The sequence below is a fragment of the Sylvia atricapilla genome, chromosome 4 (genome assembly GCF_009819655.1).
Source record: "Sylvia atricapilla isolate bSylAtr1 chromosome 4, bSylAtr1.pri, whole genome shotgun sequence".
Taxonomy (NCBI): domain Eukaryota; kingdom Metazoa; phylum Chordata; class Aves; order Passeriformes; family Sylviidae; genus Sylvia; species Sylvia atricapilla.
In genome coordinates this window covers 60,953,950-60,977,355 of record NC_089143.1, presented here as the reverse complement: position 1 = coordinate 60,977,355, position 23,406 = coordinate 60,953,950, and the positions used below count along the sequence as shown (strand labels likewise).

Genomic DNA, 23,406 nt, shown 5'->3' with positions numbered 1-23,406 from the left:
TAACATCACAGGATATGGAACTGGAGTCAAGTGACCCAGAAAACCCATTCTATTTTTTACTCTGTATTTGCCATATGTGTGAGCATTTGGCTGAATCACCAGCTGAGGGGCTCAGTTGGGCAGGGCGAAGCAAGAACAAGGGGGTTTTGCCTATCTTCAAAGGACAAGTAGCAGTTTGAGTCTTTTAGCCACAATAGGAAAATACAGCAGAGCACAGCTCACTTTTGAGCTCTGAGGCTTTTCACATGGCTATGGGTGGCGTTTCTCATTTGCCTTTAACTCCTCTTTATGAAGTGAAGCAGTGCTGAGAGCTATGCTGGCATAAAATCCCTCGAGAGCTTTCCAGTAGTTCATATTTCTGTAGTTCCATTTAACTTATGTATCTGTGAACACAACCAATTGTATTCTTCTCTCCCTTCTTCTTCATCCCTCCTGTTTTCCCAATTTTATTCCTGGTAGGACAAGAAAAGCAATTTAGTGATGGGAAAAGTTGTACTGGATGCAATCAGGTTCTGTATTGCAAATCCAACTATGAGTAGTTTGTGGCAGCAAAAATGCTTCTGCTTGGTCTTATAAGAGAAATTAATGAAAAGGATTCCAATTTTCTTCTCCTTATATTATGCCAGACTTCATTAGCTGGACTAAGCATATGGAGCTTGTTTGAAAACTGCTATTGCTCTTATCCTTGGCTATTAAGTGAGCAGGACCAGAGGGTGAGCACGACTTGTTCTGCTATTTAATATAAAGTACATTTATGGTATTGCTGAATCACAGTGTCAACTAAACATCAGTGTGAAATTCCAAACTGACGGACTGTGGGGGAAAACACAGCGAGGAGCAAAGCTCAACATAATGTTTATTTCAGACTTAGAGCCAGGTATGCACAATTAGCCCTCAAAGTCACCTTATCATTGCCGAAGTCAAAGCAGGCTTTTGATGAAATAGTAAACCAGAAAAACAAATGAAATATTTGACTGACTCGAGTAGGGGAGGGGATTTGAGGGGTAAGGGGAATAGGAAGAAGAAGGGCTAAGTAGTCCTTCATTTATTTCACTAAGCTTGAAAATTGATCTGCACTACCAGATTATTTGCCTGGCTGGAGTCCAATTCACTTCAACTTTGAGAGATCAGGCCTTAATTAGCAAGCATTTCAGTGAAAGCAGAGTGCTAATGGGAAGTGTGAAGGTTGCACCTAAAAAGCAAGGAAGAGAGAGATCACTGCAGCTGGGAGAGAGGGATCATCACCTGTGTGCTTGTTGTTGACATGAGCCTTCATATCTGCCTCTTCCATAGTGACAAAATCGCACGCCGTGCAGCAAATGGAGAACATCCACTGCTCCTTATCCACGTGGAGGGACATATGACTGACAAACTGGACATTCATCTCTGTTTCAAACCCACACACATGGCAGCTGCAGGCAGAAGGGAATTCAAGAGTAAAAGAAACATTAGAAACCAAACCACAAACAGAAGCCTGTGGCCTTTCCCCAGATTTTCAAGAGGAAACTCACAGCACTTCCTCGCTGCTCAGTGTTCAACTGCAAAATTCTTTTGTCTGCTGAACTGCCTTTGAACTGATGGCCATGCCAATGTGATTAAGGGCAGGCACAATGCAACAATCCTGTACATGCTATAATGATGCTAAATAATCATAAAGTTAATTAAAAACTACAGATTCCAGATGCTGTGCATCACCTAACCGATTCCTTTGGGCAATAAGAGGCACTGCAGCTTTGCCAAGATGTTTAGTACAGCTGATACACTGACAAACAGAGAGCTTGCTGCACACTCCAGGAGTGATTTTCGAGCCCTGGAATGGTTCCCATGCCAAACTGGGATCTTGTGCAGAACTGCCTGGCAGTTTCAGTGTAAGCAAGTAAAAATGGGTTCAAACATTTCTTATGCTTGACTGGAAAACGGCAGTCTTCAGCTATGCAAATAATTAGCAGGGATACAGATTTTGCAGCCAGCACATAAACAGAGTGATGCTGAGAGGCAGTGGAAAGGGCCCTTTAATTTAACTTTCTTTGCAGAGTCCTCCTCTTGCTTTGATTAGGCTATTAACATTTAAAACAAGCCAGAAAGATTGGAAAAGGCATATACTCCAGGGCACTATTTTGCTTTCCCAAGGGGAAGTACTAGATAATCTAATCCAGCAGGTCTCATTTATTTCTTACTTCTATGATTTTGTAATTAAATCTGCTCTTGGCACTTTGACTCAAAGTAAGAGTGATTTGGTAATCTGCTTGGCCACTAGAGTGCACATCACAGTTTGTAGAGTGCACAACGGTGCATACAACAAGAAGAATGTCTAAATATCCATTTTATCTGGGCAATTCCTTTCAATTTTTCAGGGAAATTCTCCTGAAGGTTTTCTTCCTTCACCATGTTGGTCACAGAATGTGTATACCTTCAGCAAACAGAGGAAATGTGCAGATTGATATAACAATTCTTGATAACACTTTTAAGCTATTTGATTTCATGGATTTGGCCGAAGACAAGGGAACAAACCGAGGCAACTGGAAGCACCGGGCTTTAGATTCACTGTGAATCCGTGCACATGATGGGATATTTCCAAACACAAAACCTAAAGGAACACTGCTTAAATAGTTAGAGAGGTTTCTAGGAGCCCAGCTGCCTCACAAAGCCACCAAAAAAAACCAAGCCCACAGCAAACTCCTGAGTCCTTCCCAATGGCCAGCCAAGTCAAACAGCACGAAGCAGCCAGCCAGGGTTCACTGCTCATCCTAAGCCAGATATGAGCAAGACAAATACTTCAGTCATGGCTCCAACCCCACAGCAGCAGAAGGGTGGCCCTGTCACAGTCCTCAGCAGGCACAGGAGACGATGTGTGGTGCACAGCCCTCGTCTGGGTGCTCACCTGTAGTAATAAGGGTGCTTCTTTCCATCGCTGCCCTCGGCCGTGACGGCGCTGACGATGTCCTCGGTGTCGGTGCTCACCAGCTTCACCGAGTGCACAGTCAGGTGCTGGTTCAGGTTAGCACGGCACTTAGCAGCATAGGGGCACAAGTGGCATTTGTATTTTCTCTCTTCTGAAAGAAGGAGCAGAAAGATGTGAGCATAAACCTCAGTCTGAAGTCGGCTGCTTTGAAAGCTGCCAGTAACCAAGTGTGCATTCATTTGGGTTTCTCCAAGTGGCTTTCAGGATGAGGTAGCTTGGAAGCTCAACATTTTAGAAGTTTATAGGAGTTCACAGCAATTACTCAGGAAAAAAAACAAACCTGAACTAATTTGAAGGTAGTTTGGGGCAAGCTTTTTTAATTTGCTCTACCATTTGTAGTCGGATAATATAAAACTTTATAAACTGGAAAACTGGGGCAACTGCTGTTCTGGGAGCTGCAGCAAAGGCAGTGGAGAAACAGGTCAACAGTCTACAATTACTTCCTCTACCCAGCATCTTTTATTTAATTTTTTGACTTAGTTACTGTTGAGGCTGTCCATGTGATTGCTTACAGAGAGCTGATAGTTGATGGTTTGGTATTAAAATCTGAGGGTAGGAGAAAGGGGAACACTGTATATCGTCAGTCCAATTCTAAAAATAAATGAATGAAAAACTCACTCAAAGAACAGATGAAAAAATAAACTAATTCATTATGAGTTTTTGATGCTTCACAATTTTAAGTAGTATTCTTTTTCATTTTAAATTAATCATTTCTAGATCCTGGCTGCACAGTTTTCGTTGTGTACACCAGGCACACAATTTTCCAAAGGGTTGATTAAAATAACCAAACATTACATCAGCTTTTACAACCTTTTCCTTTGAGGGAAAATTGAAATATAATGCTACAAGTGTGAGGGGAAAAGTATTCCATAAAGCAGCTTAGGACTAAGGATACCCCACTAGACCATGGAGCATCTAAGCCTTTTCAGGATGGTTCTGCTGGATGGCTCAACATACACTGGCATTGTACTAACAGGATTTCTCAGCACTACATGGGAAATTCTTGCTTCCAAGTGTTATTCTGTGCAGTGCACCTCAGCAGGCCGACAGAGTGCATCTTCCATTTAAAACCTCTGTTTGTCTCAGCTGATTTGAACCAGATTCACTTTAAGAAAGTTGATATGGGGTAGAACAGCCCCTGTTCCTCTCAGAACTGTATGATGAGAGCAAAGATGAATGAGTTACTCAATCCTTTCAGTTTCACAGACATAAACCACCAAGGTCAAATCTTTTGTTGTTCAGTGACACTTGAAAAGTTCATCAGGTGAATGATATTTCTGTCCAAAAAACCCCAAATCCATATTAAAAAAAAAAAATAAAAACAAGGCTGTGCCTTCTCTTCAGAACTCCACTACCAAGCTTGGTTACCAGTTGCTGTTTACAGCTGGTGTGCTGGAACCTGGACAAACTTGAATTGACAGGTCTTGTAAGGAGAAATTTCACATAGGCCAGAAAAAAATAAATGTTCACTCCCTAAGCCCACTCTGACATTGTGTCCTGTCCCTGCACTTGGCTCTGCTCCAGGTGAGCCAAGGATGGCTCACACACTCCTCTCCTTACCATCTTTCTGCCCCCTAAAACAAACCCCACGGAATTCCCGAGTGCTGTGACAACCACAGTAAACCCTGCCTTACCTGTGTGCAGTGAGAGATGCCGGGACAGAGTCTGCTGCCGACCAAACACTTTTCCACACACATCACAGGGAAACAGCTGGTCATTAAATTTCCAAGATGGCAATCCATTTCCCACCTCCAGCCCCAGCTTTTCTGTTTCTATGCCAAAAACACAAAGTCATCTTAAGAACTCTGAAGACTTGCAGGTTTCATTCAGTAGAGCCCTGTAGGCGTCACATAAAATGCAGCACTTTGGCGGCATGCTGTGTGATCTGGCACATGAGTTCATTTAGAAAGGAAACTCCCAATGCTGGAAAGGAAATCAGTCTCTCATACAGCATCTTTCATGCACACTCTAAAGCAGAACACTGAGGCAAAGTGTTCTGGACATAGGCACAGCAAAAGAGTTAAACCAGATCATGTACACAGAGAAAGTCAAGAGTGAGCAGAGTGAACATTAACCTCTAATTATGGTTTTGTGGAACAACCACTCCTTTGGCTTTTTCAGTCTTCCACCTTTGCCTGGTGCATGAAGAAGCCTGGTCTGAGATGGTCTATCTAACACTAGATTATTATTCATGGCTGAATAAAGATTTTCAGATGGTTTCCTTTCTACTGAGGCAGGAATTTTTGCTACATAGAATCATACAATCATTTAGGTTGGAAAAGATCTCTAAGATCAAGTCCACCCATTTACCTAACACTCCCAGGTCCATCACTAAAGCCATCTTTTCAAGTGCCACATCTACACACACATGAGCAGTCTGACTCTGAAGACCAGAAGATGACTCAGACAAACACTAAAACAAAAGGACACTGCACCCCAATATATGGCTGGCATTGAAGATAAGCTCTACCCAGCACTACTGTCCTCTGGCATCAAAATCCCCAGCAGCTTAGAAGGCCATTGAAAAACTGTGACCTGGAGTGAGCTATTAGCTTTTAGTAAGTGGTTTTAATTGTTTCAGGAACAAAGAGTCTGCAATACAGAAAAAAAGAAACCCCACAGAGCATAGAGCACAGATATGAAAGCACTTTGTAAGGAAGTCAAGAGAAAGGGACTGGGAATGAAGAAGAGGGAAAAAGGTTACACAATGCTTCAAGAAGTTGAAAGCATGGCCAGTTTTGATTTGGACAGAATGGAGCAAAATGCAAGTAGAGACAGGAGAAAGCAGTGTACTACTTAAGCAGTAAGAGAAAGAACATCAGCAAGTCCTGAGTAAAAGAAATACCCTGCGCAAGGGTCCTGTTCCCTGAGAAGAAGGGACTGCTGTTGTAGGAGGTGCACAGAATGATAAGGGTACTTTTAAACACAGCAGCCAGCAGTAAAGGGCTTGGTGTAACTCTTCTAGTTCCACTGGAAGGAAAGATGCCACTGGCAGAGCACCTTTCCCCAGACCAACACCTCCTCTGGGACTGCTGCCCAGAACAAGCTCCACCAGCGCGTGTGAACATGCCCTGATGGAGGAAAACCACTTGGCTGGGATTTCCATGGAAATGGGGGGGACAGGAGCCGGGGACAGGAGTTCAAAAACATTGTAGTGAGCATAAGTCAACATGGTGGAGTTTGGCACAAACAGCAAAACCTTCATCCCATGAAGCACTGAGGAATAAACACCTTCCCCGTGTACTGGCAGCCCCTCACTGACAGCTACCACTGCAGATGTGATTACCAAGGCTGAGAGAGTCTCTCCTTCACAGAGAGCTTTTCAGAAAACTCCACTGTGGTTTAGGCAAAGAGCTGTCAAATATTGTATTTAATTTAGGCAATAACAAAAACAATGCCTCATTTGGGGCAGAGAGTCCACACAGCAATCTCAGCAAATTTAGGACTGGCCATACTTGCCAGCCCCTTCTCCACTGCTCTTTCATTCTCCTGTGACCCTGTAATATGAACAATATTCACACCAGAGGAATTCTGAGCCACCTCGGAGTGCTACCATCCAGCGACACATTTTTCTTAAAAGAATTTCTAGTTAGAAAACAAGTTCTGCCTATTCAAAATACTCATTCTGTGAAATTAAAAAGGAGGACGTCCCACATCCCCTAAGGGCTGTAAGTGACCTATAACCTCTAAAAACTTCAATAAAGAAGGATTCTTTTTATTGCTATCCTTGAGTTCCAAACAATGGAAAAATCTGACTGTGGTAGTGCTACAGATGCTTCAGCAGAGTTTTTTGAGTACATAATCAAAACAGTGCTTCAAATGAGGAAAATAGTAATAATTATAAGAGAGGGTCACAAGGGTGTAGGTTGCTTCAATATGGTCACAACAAAAATGAATTAATTGGGACATGTACCAAACAAGCAGGCTCAATTAAGTAAATAAGTCTCTTAACAATTCACTTCAGTATTAGTCATCAGCCCTCTTTTATCTTTTAAGAAAAAGAAATATCATATCCTCTTCCCTATGAGGGATTGTCCTGGCGAGCTGGAAAAGTAGCAGCTTTCTGATTCTCTCAAGCTGGTGACAGCCAGTCCACTTGCAAAGCAGCTGCATATTTTTCACTGATGCAAAAGAGAACACTGAGGTGTTTTGAAAGTACTTCTGTTTACTTTAAAGATGTATTTCTGGAGTCCTAACTACAGTGCTTCTTCCTTCCCTTTTGACTGCATCTTCTCTTTGCAACAAAGTGCTTTTCCTATTCAGCAGCTTCTTAGCTTGCTCATGGCAAACCAGAGCTGGTCTCTTGCAACAGGAGCCTCAGCACCTTGTGAGAAATTTCTCTGCTCCCAGGAAAACCACCTATTTCCACCCATCCTACCCTCTGGGCAAGCTTTGACTGCATCCTGGAAACTGGAGCTCTGTGTCCATACTATGGTCCAGAAATCTTCCCAGAACGAGCCTGGCACCTGACCTTGCCAGTGACCCGAAGAGTCATGTGAGCCAACTTCCACATTCATTCCTTGGGTCTGGCTCTAATGAATGCCAGGGAATGGTGTTTTTTGGGAAGTGACTCCAAGACCACAACACTGGGCTGTGCACAGAGTTCTCTGTGCACCCCTAAGCCCCGTTCCAAGGCAGTCAGTGTTGTTGGCCTTAAAGAACACCTTACACAGTGGCCAGGAAGGAGATGGACTCAGACCAGCTCATGTTAAATAATAAATCATTGTTGTGAAAGATGTCTGACTGAAAACCATTGTTCACCGTGACATCCTCTATACTGAAATGAAAAGAAAAACAAAAAAGGGAAAAAAACCAAAAAAACCCACAACAACAACAACAACAAAAAAGAAGCCCTCGATACAAGATTTCTGCTTTAAATGTCCACAGCGAATTCCAAAACTCGTATATTAGAAAATTGCACAAGGCAAAATTATATGGAACTTATTAAGCAATAGATTGCACTTCTGTGTGAGTTTTGGAGTTTAAAACAAAGTATGTGCTCAGTAAAATGAAAGGCCTCCAAGTTCTCCAGTATAACATTAAAAAGAAACAGAAGGATTTAGACTCAGGGTATTACAAAGCTAGTGATAAAATTATTTTGAAATAACTTTGCATAGAACCTTAAGAGTTAAGAATCTTATGTAAAGGTAAGACTTAATTAAATATAGTGAAATACATGTTTATGGACACCTTTCCTGTCCTCCTGCATCACCTGGTATCACTCCCCTTCTAGCCACAAGTCAACTTCATAATGAGTAGCTGTGTAGAGCTGATTATCCAAGAAGGAGTTAGGAACTGCTACCATCTGTATTTTCTCTGAGATGAGGACATAACTGCAGAAACATTGTTCTGTGCCTTCTCTTCCTCTTCCAAATAGATTTAATTTCTGGCAAACAAAGCCTGGCAGCTTGAGAGAGTCACCATTTACCCCTTTCCTGAGGTTTGGGGCATAATTCTAAACACATTTGTATTTTCAGTTTTCACATTTCGTGATTAATCTTTTCCTCTTCCTCTCCAGCTGGTGATATCAATACAGAGAGTGTATTAACCACCCCTTCTGGAAGGTCTTTACCCTGACTTTTGTCAGGATATGCTTGGAGAGAGGACACCGTATCTGCTGGAAGCTGTAACTGAAGAAGAGGACGAGGCCTGACCTGAATACAAAAGTCTGGAGTCACCCAATCAGCTGGTGGCTGTCAGGTACAAGAACTCCCCAGGGACTGGCTTCGGACTCTGATACTTGGATTATTTATTTTCTTTTACTCTGACGTATTTGTCAATTACTGCTCCACAGTGTTTTATGCTACATTATATTTTAATATGCTGTCCAATGCCAAGCCCAACTTTTTATCTTTATGCAAACAATGGAAACAATGAAATCACTATTCAAGTGAAAAAGACAAGTCTAAGAAGACAAACAAAAAGTGTGCTGAGGTATCACTCAAAGAAGCTAAATTCATGTTTATGACCTTTGCTGGTTCACTGTCTGCTCTCACATCCTGTAACTCACTTGCTTCTCTGTTTTATCTTTGCACCTCCACAGACCTCAGAAACAACCAAATCCACAAGGGCAGATCCTTGATGGTCAGATGGAATCCCATGGATATAAATTAAATAGATTTTTCTTTGCAATAAGTATTTCTTATAGAGATGGGATTGACAGGTGTTGATAAGCCCCAACATGGAAGGTCAAAATTAATTTTCTCTCCATTCTTCTGGAAGTGTACATCAGAGTTATATTCTGAGTTATTCAGGCAGTTTGACACCAGACAAGTGGTCAAGGAGAAACTAGGTAAGTAATTTTGAAAATTAAATGAACAGAAATCCTGTGAAAATAGAAAGTGCTGGTTAGAGTGCTTTCAATAAATGCTGCTTGCAAGCCACCAAACCAGAAAATTAATAAACTGACTAAGAAACAGTGGACAAGGTAACCAGGGTTCTGTGAGCTCTTGGTAAGAGGATGAACACTCCTGGGCAGATGTCCAACAGCAAGGCGTCTCACTTGGCTCAGAAAGACTTGGGACGTTAAGCAGTCATCAGGTAACTTCTGACTATCCCAGCCTGAGCTGAATTGCTGCTTTTTCTTTTGAGATCTGTCATGCATCCCACATTTACCCAAGTGGTAAATACACTGCATGCAGCTCTACAAGAATGTCACAAAAGCTTACTCCATTTGTGAGGTTATTTCTGTTTGGTTATGTCTAACAGACACAAACTTCAAGAAATTATTTATTCAGAAACAAGGTATTAAGGTCAAACAGTCATGCAAACATGCCTTTAAAAACATTTATTTGCTCAAAGAAATTTTCTTTCCTCCTTCTGTCTGCATTTATCTATCTTATTATACAGTCTTCCTATTTCTGCAGTGTTCCCATCATCAAAGATGCATTTTATTGCTTTGGAGTCTTCCCCTTACATGTTCATCCATCACCTCTGGCAAGCACACTGTATTTAAAAATTGAGAGTTCCTTTTATGAAATATGTAATTATGGCTCTGTTGCAGGCTTGTTTGCCAAAAGCCTGTGAAAGGTTCCCAAGCTCAAAAATATATTGACTATATGGAATTGCAGAGCTCCAAATACTATATATCTTACTCCCTTTCCAACTTGCTTCCATAAAGGTTTTATTTGTAGGGCCAGAATCCTTATTTCTAGTAAGTCAGTTAAAATAAACAGTGGAATCCTTCCAGGTACTGTAGTTCTTGAGTAAGGTATCTCTTAACTTACCTAAGGTATCAGAGATCCTGCCTGGCCCTGCAGTCTTCATTTGTCACCCCCTGAATTGCTGCATCCTGTCTGGTCTTGGTTCAGGGAGTATCTTTTACTGTGAGCACACTCATCCACTATTAACTGAGATAAGCTGTTGCTTTCTAGGCATAACATTTTTCTGTATTTCCCACAGAAATACAAAGAAGATAAAAACCTCTAGTTTCACATGTGAGGGAGTCATGTCCTTTGTGTTTCATAAGCCCCAAAAACCTGCACATAATCTGAATGACAGAACGAATGCACAGAGGAAGCAGAAAAAGTCTGCTTTCCAATAAAACCCCCACAACTTTACCAATTAATGCTCTTATTTTTTTCTCCTCAAAAGCACTGCAAATGTGTGATGTTACTATGGAGCTTGCTATGCTGGACAAAAAGCAGTAATGTTCTGATAATTTAAAATCCTTGATATGGAAGAAAGTAGAATCCAAGTGATTTTATGTTTCTGAAAACAGCAACCATCAAAGTTTGAAATAGTTCAGCAAAGTACTTGCACAGCCCATCTAAGGAAACATTAATATTGTGCACAGAAGTACTCCAAGTGCACAACAATAGACAGCAGCACTTAAAAAGGTCACCGAGAAACAATAAAGATATCAGAATTTGGGAAAAGAATAAAAACAGGTAAAAGATGAACTTTAGTGTTGACTCTATAGAGAACCATGGAAAAAAAAAGTGAAGCCCCCTTCATTGCTAAGATTGAGCTCATTGCTCAAAAATGGACAATCAGAAAAAAAAGATAAAGGGCAAAGAAAAGATTGGGACAACAGGTGACTTTAAAACAAACCCACTCCCCCTTCTACCTTTGCATCAAATCTCACACCTATTTTCACTTCTCTTTTACAACAGAAGACTCCTGAGCAAACCATGAGATATCTTGTGATAACCTTCATTTGCTTTACAGAGCTCTGGGATTTGCTTTTATTCTCTGCATTAAACTCAAGACTTAAGAAACAACCAAGGAGAGAGAAAAAAATCCAGTCAATTCTGTGCAAGGTGGCCGAAGTTACAAGTTTTTAAGGAACCCTAAAGCTACAATAATGTTGCAGTCATTACCTAAAAATCACTTTCACAACGTGAAAAGTTTGGGCATCAATTTGAGGATAATGTTGGTCAACAGCCTCTATTTCCCCCAGCTTGTATTACCACTGCCTTGCTTTAGCATAAAGCATGAACAGGACTGTCTTGTGGTAACTGCATCCCCTACACAACAAGAAAGAATAGAACAATGTAAAATTCCTGACAGATGCAAAATCAGGCCCTCCCCAAGCTGAGAATCTGCTGGCTGAGAAGCAGCAGTCCTGGAAGAGTCCCTTTCTCTCAGTGCATGGCTCCAGGAGCTCCTCCCTCAGTCACGGTTTATCCCAGGGAACAAAGCTGGGCTTTGCGGCTGCAGATGAAGTAATGCAATATGGCCCAGAGGAAAAACAGCTTTTTTGGGTTTTTTTTCCCCCCCTTTTTTTTTTCACTGAGGGTGCTGAGACATATCAAGAAAGGCAAAGGAAGCACCAACAAATCTGCTCCCCAAAAAGTGTTTTTCAAAGATTTACCTGACCATTGTTGGCCAAGAACAACTGAGCCTTTAAGTAGCAAAAAACTCTATCATAATTACTACTTTTTTGTTCCTTGTTTAGAAGTAACAGCTAAAGTGAAATTCTGCATCTTTTGTCAGAGAAAAGCCTGGTAATGTGCTCTCTTATCTTTGCATAATATATTTAATTTCATTTCCTCCTGAAAAAATATGTTCATGACAAAAGTTATACGTGCCATAATAAACTTACGTAAGTTTCCTCTAACTCACTCCCATGCAGGTGGCCCTCACATCTACCTCAAACATTTACCCTGCTTCTAACACTCATTTTGGATGTTACAACACTGAGTTCCTATGAATTTATGAACGTATAATTTGCTCCTATTGCTATTTTTAAACCAAAATTAATTTATTTCCATAATCCCAACAGGGTTTCTACCTTTTTAGGTTTTTTTCCTACAATTCTGCTTAAGACACACTTCCAAGAAACACTTTTAAAAATCACTCAAACATTTGTGCACATTTAGAACCATTATGGGGCACACAAATTTTCCTTTTTTGTTTTAGACAATGTGACAATTTCTGCTTGCAAGTCCACGGGAAATATGGGTTTTCTTTTCTAAACAGAAGATTATATAAACACAAATAGGGCACTTTGCAGAGGCTAACACTAGTAGTTCCCCATCCAGCATTCAGATACAAATAAAGACAAATTTGCCTTTAGATTGTATTTTTCTTTTCAGCTTTCTGCCTCTTTTTGGGTGAAGCAAAATCTTCTGCACTTGGAAGAAGCCGGTGACCAGAAACCTCAATGGGGGGATGCAAAATAAAGTGCCAAATGCAGGTTGAGTTCCTGAGCTGAGTGAATTAACACAAAATAATCAACACTGGATGAACAAGTAACTACAAATATTTGGCCAGAGCCACCTTTCCCAAGGTGCTTGTGATTGCTGCTGTGAAAGAAAACGTTTTTGCTGCTTTTATTGCAGGTTCCCCAAGTGATAAACACTAAATCTGCCATTTCCTTGAGGCCTTTAACTCACTCTTTTTTAGATACTAACGTGTGTCTCTGCTCTCTCTCCTATCACCAGCACATGCATCTACTGTAAAACATCCCCTCCTTCTGCATAATTTTCCCATCTGCTTTCTGCTTTTGCAGGGCACCAGTGAGCACCACAACTGCCCTAAACTCAACTAAAACACCCAGCAACAAATTAGGGCAAATTTGTACTCAGATTGAAATGACGCTGTAGAAGAAAAAAAAAACAAAACAACCAAATTCGTCTTCAGCTTTACTTAGATTATTTTCAAACAATATTCTCTATGTCTATCTATCCATCTGCCCAAAAAGCTGATGAATTTTGCATTTAATTTACTCTTAGGCAGACAAATGTTACAGAAGACAAACTTGTACAAGGTAAGATAGGTGAGAACTGAAGAATCTCAAGGTAACTCTAAAAAGAAATGTCAGGAATGATGCGTTCCAATTCCTTTTGCAGAGCTAGAAAAGTAATTTTAAAGCCTCTTTCTATTTCATGTTGAGCTAGTATTTGGAAAAGTTTAATCTTTGGGAAACAATCTGACTCAGTGCTGATGCTTACGTTTACAAAAGATTCTGATATTAGGAAAGACAAAAGAGGATATGAAACCAGAGATAGGTTTGAATGAGATGCAGATTCTAAACCACAGCATGCCGAGTATCTGTAAGCCAAATGCCTCATCTATCAAATCTCTTTTAGGAGGTTGTCCAGTCACCACTGTAGCTTTGTTATTGAATTTATATCCCAGAATTAGGGCTGGAAGGCACCCCAGGAGGCCAGCTTGTCTCTCCCTCACGCAGAGGCACATCAGCCACTCACCAAACATTCTCATCAGTCCCAACAGGTGCTTTTCTTACCTATTTTTAAAAAAACCCTCTCCTTTGACAGGGACTCCAGAGGCTCCTCTGACAGTTGTGCCAGTGCAAAAATACCCCTCTGCTAGAAAGTTTCACTTGGTGTTTAGCTGCAATCTCCTCTGCTGTCATTTAAGCCTGTTATTCCTTATTCTGCTCCCATGAACACAGGCCAGGTTTATTATTTTCTCAAAGCTGTCATTTTACATATCTGAATGCCATTATCATATCTCCTCTCTTTTCTTCTCTTCTCCAGACTAAATAAATTGGTAAAATTCTTCAACCTTCATGCACAGCTCATGTGCTCTAAACCTCTGACCACCGCTGTCTCCTCCAGATTTTTCTTGCCTTACAGAGCCCAAAACTGCACTCAGGGCTCCAGCTGCAGAGCAGAATTACCACGTGTGCCTTACAGACAACATTCCCAACACCTCAGCCAGACGCTTGTCCTTTCTGCAATGCCAGCTCTAAACACGGTGTGTGACCAACACTAATCCCCCTCCCTGCCTGGGCATTCATCCCTCCCCTTCCTTCACCGCACTCACCATTCCTCCAGGCACAGAACGTTCATCTCACTGCACTGGCTGCTTTTTTTCGCAGTTTTTTCAGTTCCTCAAGTTAAGTCTGAACTCTGGTTCTGTCCTCTGAAGTGCTTATAGCACCTCCTTGTGAAGTGTGCCCCAGACATTTAATAAATATCCTTTCTCCTCCATCATCCACAACGTTAATAAAATGAATGAATGCCAGAGCAAGCACAGCCCCTTGCAGACCCCACATGGGCCCTGGGCTTTGACAGCTACACTTCACCCCTAATTAGAGCTGTAGCTACCCTGGGTTTCCCTGCCCACTATGGCTGTAGTGTGGGAGGACACATCAGAAGCTTCACTCAAGCTCAGAGGTCATTAACTATTATTAGGCTTTTTTTCCATATGCATCTCCAAGTGGGTTCCAGTTGTCCTTCCTGATGCCAACAGGCTTTATTTTGCTCTTTTCCTGTCTTCCTTTCCCAAAACCAAATCTACAGCTTGGTGCCATCCTCCCCCAGCCTGTCTTCTATCATCTGCATCAAAAGACAGCTCCCAAGAACTTGCTGGGCAGCCCTGTGTGGCCCCAAATTCACTGCCCAGAACAATACACAAGTAGACAAAGTCCCACATTTCTCACTAAATACTTCCAATGATTGTAGCTGCTCAAAAAACCATTCTCTATTTTGACCTCCACTTGTGTTACCTGGTTAAGAATATTTATGGCAACAATGATTTTACTTTTTCAAAAATCACTTGCTATTGAGTAACTATTACCTAGCAAACTTATTGTGATAAGTTAAATAATCAGAGTTGCCAAAATAATAAGAGATGTCAATGAGTATTTTTGCCTGTATGAGAACACATCATGGTACTAGAAAATAAAATTTATCCTGTATAAAGGCAGCCCATAGTAAAACAAGAAACACAAGCTTTCAGATAGATGTCAAGTGCTTTTTGAGACAGTCATTAGATATGGACCTGGACTCTTTCTGCTTGTTTTAATTAACACCTTTCATCTTGAAGGTCCTGTAAACAATTGGCAAAATAATCAGTGCAGTGACTTCACAGGGAAGTGAAGTGAAATCTATGTGGCCACACCAATTTGTGTGAAGTCCTGTTATTTAGCCTGTACTGAGAGACTGGTCAATTCACCAGGAGTTTCATGGGATGCTCAGAAGGATATGATCACATTCCCTGCCCAGTAAATACAGATGGGTAAGAAAAATGAAGATACGTACAACGATGCACGTGCTGCACGTTTCACTTGTCCTACTTTAGCCAGAGAACACACCGTACACGTGCTTGAGCAAGAGGCCATTTGCTGATTTGAAATGGTTTGTTCTGCATAATAAATGGTATTTTCAGCTCTGAAAGGGACTCTGCCACTTATGAAAACTGTGTGGCTGCTCAGGACACAGCCTCTATTGCTGCACCACACATGCAGGAGATGCAAACCTGCTTGGGAGCAGATCCAGAAAAGGCTGCAGTCAGTTGAAGCCGCCTTGGTTCTGATCCCATGGAATGAACCAGAAATGTGGAAGGCTGTGCTCGATGGCTGTGGTGCAAAGTGGTTGTCAAGGCAGCTGAGTGCACAGGGAGAGAAGGCTGCACGCAGGCAGACGGTCATGGGAATCCGGAGACAGGATGTGATAGATGGAAAACGTGCCAGAGCCACTATCAGGCAGTTTAGCACTGAATTATGTTGAACAAATCCTGCAAAATCTGTCTTGCTTTGGAGAACTATGCCAAGTATAGCCCACTTCTATGGCAGTCCAACTATCTCACCTTCCCTAGAATAACTTTCCACAAGTTGCCAGCTATCTGTCTCCTGCTATCAGACTGCAGAGAGCCACCTCAGTGGCTGACAGTCCCTGGCCTTCCAGAGAGCTCACACCAGTCACCTGTACCCACAAGACACTCTTTGTGTGGGAAGAATTAGCATGTTGGAGATAAGGAACTCAAATCAGTTACTAAAATCAATCTGCCACTCTGTTACAAAAATACTTTCCTACCATCTCCGAAGCTGTCACACAGGTTGGATTTGTCAGAGGGACATCTCTCCAGTATCCTTTTTCATGCACCTGCGTGGACTTTTACACAGCCATACACATGAACATCCACGTGTACACACATACAGAAAGAAGACTATTTGGTAAATCTTACTCCCAGACCAGAAAAAAAATAAAATTAAAAGGGTGCTTTTGAGGACGGAGAGAGACAGACTTTGCACGGCTCAAGGAGTAGCTACAATTGTGCCCTGCAGGCGCCAATGACTGTGTGGCATCTGCTTCTAGCACCAGTTTCCCCAAGCACATTTCACAGAAATCCTAAGACAGAAATGAACAGCAGGACCAAGTGCCTGATGGAACATGCCTTGGTAGTGAATTAAGTGCCACTCTCACTTTTCTACTCTGACAGGAAGCCAACAGGGGTCAGGGACTCTCATCATCAGGAAACTGAAGGGGGTATCCAATGTCTTGGATGGGCAGAGCTCATAACTCAGACCCAAACTGAAAGCAGATGAAATGATCATAAGCACTAATAATGGGATAAAGCAAGGGGGGAAAAAAGCACTACATAAGTCAATTCACATGCACGTGCACTCCCCCCTGCAATTACATTGGCAATAAAAACTGCTGTTCCATCACAGGGACAGAAACAGCTGCCAGGGTCTTGAAATATTCTTTTAGGCTTTCAAAAACGTCTGAAGTCCGGCAAACATGATTAAGAGAATGGAGCAGCTGTCATACAAGGAGAGCCTGAGAGAACTAGGACTGCTCAGCGTGGTAAGAAAGTGACTTGGTGGGATCTTTCCAACCTGGATAAATACCTGATAGGGGGAAATAAGATGAAGTCTGGCTCTTAGTGATGCCAGTGTAGACGAGGCAAGGGCACGAATTAAAACAGAGGAAAATTCACTTAAATATAAGTAAATGATTTTTCTTATAGTGAGCAAGGTAAAACACTGGCACAGCTGGCTCAGAGATTGTCCAGAGTCTCCATTCCTGGAGATATTCAGAACCTGTTTGGACATAGCCTTGAGCTGCAAGATGACTCTGCTCTGAGGAATGGACTGGAACTAGACTTCATACCTCAGCCATTCTGTTATTTTCCTCCGTGAAAAATAATAATCTACAGGTTCTGCTGTCCTGAATTCAAAATCGATTGCTTGTAATCATGCTCTTAAGCCCTGGCTTTCATTTACAAATTCTAACATTTGAACATTTTAAGAAAGCCTTCCTACAGTAAACAGGATTACCCACAATGTGGAGTTAGAGGCTTTTTGGCAGATGTAAGCAAACAACTGTAAGAAGGTGTGAATCATTCTAATTAACTTCATGGGTACATAGCAGGGAAGTGACACAAGGGCAATTTCAATGCCAACATTTCACTGCTGGTCACTTCAGTGGAAATTCACAGGGTTTGTGTATTTCATAGTCTTCTAAGGCCTAAGGTATTTTCCAGGCTGACAGAAACGGCAATGATCCCACACAGAGAAATCAAACCCTCAAGGTGTCCCTCGATTTCTCAGTGTGCTTACAGTGGTCTCATGGTGATGACCCAAAACTCAGAGCTGGTTGCTGTAGAAGGTTGCAGAAGTTTATTTTGCTGCAGAGCACAGGAAACCAGAACAGAGCACAAATACTGCCAGAAAATAGTGGATATGAGCACCTCTGCTGGTTGGACCAAAAGAGCTCTTGCTGTCTACTTTCTAGATGCTTGGAGTCACAGAAAATTACAACATCAAGAGGTATACTGACCTCAAAGCATTTTTAAAAAGGAATTAAGCAGGAAGATACATGCAAACTCATACTAAAGAATGTGGTATCTGCACAACACCACCACCGTGATTATGTATCATATTCAAGCTAAAATTCTAAACCCTCAGGGGGTGTTTTCCAGCTACAGCAACAGAGGAAAATAAACAAGATTAAGTGTGCTCATGGGCACACCAGTCTCACACAAATGCTGAAATTGCACATGGTTGAAGGATACAGACTCCCTTGGTCCTGCTCATATCCCAACATTCCCACAAATTATTAGGGAAAAAAAAGATTAGTTCATACTTCCCCTGATGTGGCCACACAGGTGTTGGTACTGCTGTGAGCAGAATGTGCAAGGATGAGGCCCTGGGAGCAGACAGGTTTTCACCTTTTAGTATTTCTGAAGTTACCAGTGGAATTACTGCTCTAGAGAGAAGGACAGTGTGAGTACGAACTTGAGAAGGAGAAACCTGTACATTTGCAAAATAGTCCTGGAGTTCCAAACATACCCTAATGGATGGATTAAAAAAAAAAAAATCCACTACAGATGGGATTGTTTCAATATTTGGCACTGTCAATGCAAATGAAGGAGAATACCAGGTCCTTGGTAAACAGGAGAGAAAATAATGAAATATTATTATACTACACACAGATATACATGGAGAAAAAATACTTCCCAAAAGCCATGGCTGAGGTTTTCACCAGTATTAATGAACCATCCAGAAAAAGAACAGTGAATATCACTCATCTGGCTTCCATGAAGGCAGGTTTGATTTACAGAATGAGTCAATGGGATGGTGGAAAACTATTAAAGTACATTAAAGACTGACTAAGGGTCAGGAACAGCAGCATAAGATCAAATTTTTAATTTATCCAGTGATCTGAACTGAACTATACAGTCTGACATAAAACTATTCTGTCAAAAGAAGAATCTTATAAAACAGAAGATGAAAATGTCATATTTTAAAACTGACTGTTTGAAATAAAAGTTTTAATTTCTTCTCCTTACCTTTTGCCAGATTAAAAGAGGCCACATTCTTAATTAGGGGCAGCTGAAATTATTGAATTGGTTTGGATTGACTTTGTATTAGATATTACTTTGATACGATGGTAATTTTTGAGCAAAGTGTGTTCGGTTGATGTAGATATCAGGACTATTTTATTTCCATTTATGAGTAAAAACGAAGTTATTTGGACAGTAAGACTAATACAGAAAAGTGCAATATAATAATATGATTATTAACATAGAAAATACCTTAAAAAAGTGAGAGAAGCAATTCCCCAAATCAAACCAGTAAATTTGAACTATATACCCTAGGAAACTGTCTTCCCTTCTCAGAGTATTAGGAATCCACCACAGATTATTAGGGAGATACCATGGCTTCTGTGGATCTCATGAGTCCCTTTCTGACAGCTATTGGAGATTTCATTGTTATTTCCTTGGATACCTGAATTAAAATCAACTCTCCTGCCTGTGAGACTGCTGCTGATTAGGAATACTCCACCCTTTTTTCAGGCCAAATCCATCCCAATATCATTATTTATTTAGGATTTTTTTTCCCCCTCCACTAAATGCCCTGATCAGTGCATTGCACTCACATATCTTTTAATATTCTTTCCTAATTATTTCATACTCCTTGGGGGATCTTAACTACTCAATGCCCTACAAAGAGTGCTCTGCCACTTAAATACCCGAATTTGCAATTTTCTTATAAACTGGCTATAAAGTGAAGTGGTTTGCACTGAGGGGGCCACTAAGCTTAAGTCTCGAGGACTGAACTTTGGACCCATTCTCCTTTAAAATCCTCTTTTAACAGCTTCAACACACACACATACAAAAACCCCCAAACAAACCAGACCTGCATTAGTGAAAGCAATATCAATATGCAGAAATTTCAGAGTACTAAAGAAATAATCTTGAGAGTTAGAATAACAAGCGAAACAATTCAAGTTACAAGGTCATATGCCTAAGAGTGCAGGAACAAGAATTTCTGTTGCATGCTAAAATCATCAGCTGAAATTATAAAGGAAAAGAAAAACATGTTACTGTTTGACCGGCAAGAGAGACACCAGCATGTTCTAGTTACAAAGGCTGTGATTAATCAGGAGAGGCATTTCCAATATGCACTCAGAAGATTGCAGGCTGCTGAAAAAGTCAGGGGTAAAACCTCCTAGGAAAGAGCACATATAGCTCTGACTACTCATATTTGCAGAAATTAATGCCCCTAAACAGAGGCAGAAAAAGGCTAGGAAATGGAAACCCTATCATACTGAAAGGGACTAAAAGACACTGGCTGTCTCACCTTCCCAAAACGAAGACAGGATTAGAGGAATGTAAGATGGCACATCAGGTGGTGAACATTGCAAGGGACAAGAATTATCAAAGTTGAAGGACAGTACTGGTGAAATAACCAGAGTAGAACTCGCTGTGAATAAATTCAGGCTGGAAAGAGAGTGGTCCCAGCTCTTCAAAGGGGTGAGCTTCTGAAACAGCACCCTCATAAAAATAATAAGCGTGGTGGGGTTTAAGATGGAGCTTGGTAATGAATCAGATTGCGTAATGTTACCTTGTATAGTAAAGAACTGAATTTGACACATGAAATATCTTACTGTCCTATGTTCCTGTCACTTTTCCCAAGTCCTCTGCAGCTAGGGTGCCAAAAAGTCTGCAGACAGAAAGTTGGCAGGAGCCTGGGGATGCAGCCACCCATTTTGGTGCTCACTTGGGAGGAGGCAACCGTGTACGTGCGTGAGGTTCCACCAGGGCCACTGGATGGGGAATTTCCTACCATTTTCTTATGCTGCTGCTTCCTGCTTCTTACTGTCCTGTTTCAGGGATGGAGTAACCCAAAACAAATCTCAAGCCAAAGTATTTTGATGTGGGAGACCACATACACACTTCCGCAGCATTTTCTGTAACGCTTTCCGCAGGCCTTCCACAATGGTTTGTTTCTGTTCCTTAATGCTGCTCTTTGAAGGGATAAAATGTTTTCAGAGCTATCTGTAGCACTACATAGGCTCTTTCTTCTTGCAAGGCTGAAACTAATAAGGAATTTACCTGTGGGTATTCTGCTGCTCTTTTACATGAATATAATATTTGTAATTGATTACAAATTTAAGCCACATTCTTGGTGCTACTGTGAAGCTGCACTTCAGGCCTAAGAATTTGTTGTGAAGCTGAGAAAAAAACAACATATTTGGAATTATAAGAGTTGTTCCAAAAAAAAAAAAAAAAAAAAAAAAAAAAAAAAAAACCACAAAAAACCAAAAAACTGATAGCAGAAATAGACATTTTACAATTTTCAGTATACTTGCTACTGTTATATATCAGAGTCTTATACCCACAGAGCAATATGTATTATAATACACAGACCTATCAAGGTTCCACGTAACAGATTATGGAGCAGCACAAACATATAAAAACCCACTTCCTCAGAAGCCATTCTAACACTGCAGGAGGATCTAACCAACAAGATACTTTACATCTTTTAAGCAGAAGATCAAACATGTCACCAAACCCCACCCACACTTCTAGTGGCCTCACTTAAAGTGAAGACTTAGAGAGAATTAAAATTCTCATGCATTTATCTTGGTATGATGTAAGAGTCTTGCTGCTAGAGGCCGTGTCCTCTGAGGTACTGAGCCCTACCTGAGGAGTCTGTGAATTCTCATCTTTCATCTGGGCATATGAATATTCCATGTTATGTCAAGGTCAAAAGCCAGGATTGGAAGTGCTAACCTGGTTTACATTTTAATACTTAAAAGCACCACACCTGATCTGGTTCTCCTCACCCAGAGGTACAGAATTCACTGCTTCCTTGCAGAACTGTGTCTATGCACTGCCTGGAGACCCTTGTCCTTACCCTACGATTTTTTTTTTTCCTTCTTACTATGTATATTTACCCTTAGACAGCATCTAGCTCTTACCCTCATCTGCCACTTCACAAGCTGTCAAATGACTATTCAAGCATTAAAAAAAATGAAGGGTCTGTTAAGTTGTAAATTAAATGACAGTCTATAGCTGAAAATTAGCAGTAACGTGCCCAAAAGTTTATTGATTGCTAAGAAAAGGTGAATAACCCCCCCTACAGCTGACTGTGTAATTACTGACCTTTAGAACCCCAGAGCTATTAATTTAAGAACAGATAGCAGTGAACTAGCAAACGAATTATTTTGCAGCAGGACAGTGAAGGCACATATCAAGTTTTTGCATGTGTTCAGTGCGACCTTGAATAGTATTATTACATGCCTGTATTTTCCATTTTAATGCAGAATCTAACCCAAGCTATATCTATACATAAAATGCCTGTCAACCAGTTCAGAAAATCAGTGGGAAGGCACCCACAGACACTGTGGCCTTTCGGTACATTTGAAGAACTCCACATCCTTCCAGAAAGGTTCTAAATTACTGCTGAAGGCAGGAAAATTGTATTGCCAAGTTTGGCCACCCTGATACACGTCCTGCAAACATTTCATCTGTACCCCAGAGATGGAGATGGAAATGGCCAGGAACAGGAGAACAGCAGACAGTAATTCAGCTTCAGTACAGTGGCAGACACACACACACACAAAACCCCTCACCTCTCTTGATATTGCTAAATTTAATCTGCTATAGACTATTGCACAACTCATAGAAGCAGCAGCCTTAAGACTATTACACAAATGCCCTGGCAACATTTAACTTTTTTCTTTTTTTTCCTCTATATAATAAACACTTACTATAATACAGAAAAAGCTGCCTTTTGACAAAGCAAACCATATTTTAAGAGTACTGGTCAGGTGGTGGAGTTTACAGTAAGAAAATTTTAAAAGTATCTGTTAACTAGAAATAATGAAAGAAAAAGGTATCTGACCTGGTGCTGACGTCCTTCCATGAAGAGTAGTTTCGTTGGGCAGGAGATCTTTTGAGTTGGAAGTGAATGGTGATTGTCTAAATGTATCTTCAGAAAAGAAAGGGCTATAGGAAAAAACAAGATGCCTTTTTTAAAAGAAAACAGCAGTTAACAGAAGAAGTAAATACGAATTTTGACTTCAATATCTTAATATTGTAAGAAATACCATCTTGTTTTAAAAACTGTTTCATTTACAGATTTCATGCTGAAAAGTGAGGCAGCATGCTTTGGTGCAATTGCATTTTAGAGTGAAAACTGAAGACCTCGTAAAAGGCTTTTAGGTACATTTCAACATCTCACATTTGCTACATCACAATATAGTATGGAACATTAAAATTCACATTTCAAAAACTTGTATTCCATTGTCATATCTGGAGAGGGCAATCAGGAAAGGTAAAAAATATTATTATTTAATAATCTGAAGCATACACTAGTTATCTTTAAAACAGAACTTTTCAAATATTAGATTAAGATGCTGAATAGTTCTGTTCTGACATGGCCTTCCATGAATGAAACTCCCTCCATGAATTTGATTTTTAAAGCAGGAAACAACTCATAAATTGAACAGATG

General features: G+C 40.8%; 1 protein-coding gene across 5 annotated transcripts in view; it reads right to left on the bottom strand.

Moving 5' to 3' along the window:
- ZNF827 (zinc finger protein 827) overlaps positions 1–23,406 on the bottom strand; it is a 112,369-nt gene that overhangs the window by 9,076 nt on the left and 79,887 nt on the right. For all 5 annotated transcript variants that reach the window (XR_010743482.1, XR_010743483.1, XM_066318072.1 and 2 more), the window contains 4 exons: positions 22,797–22,900; positions 4,597–4,734; positions 2,882–3,053; positions 1,246–1,412 (listed from right to left, as the gene is read on the bottom strand). Coding sequence is in view for 3 of the 5 variants with exons in the window: in XM_066318072.1 (XP_066174169.1) it covers positions 1,246–1,412; positions 2,882–3,053; positions 4,597–4,734; positions 22,797–22,900 (581 nt within the window). In the remaining 2 variants the exon portion in view is untranslated. The remainder of the gene's footprint in view (positions 1–1,245; positions 1,413–2,881; positions 3,054–4,596; positions 4,735–22,796; positions 22,901–23,406) is intronic.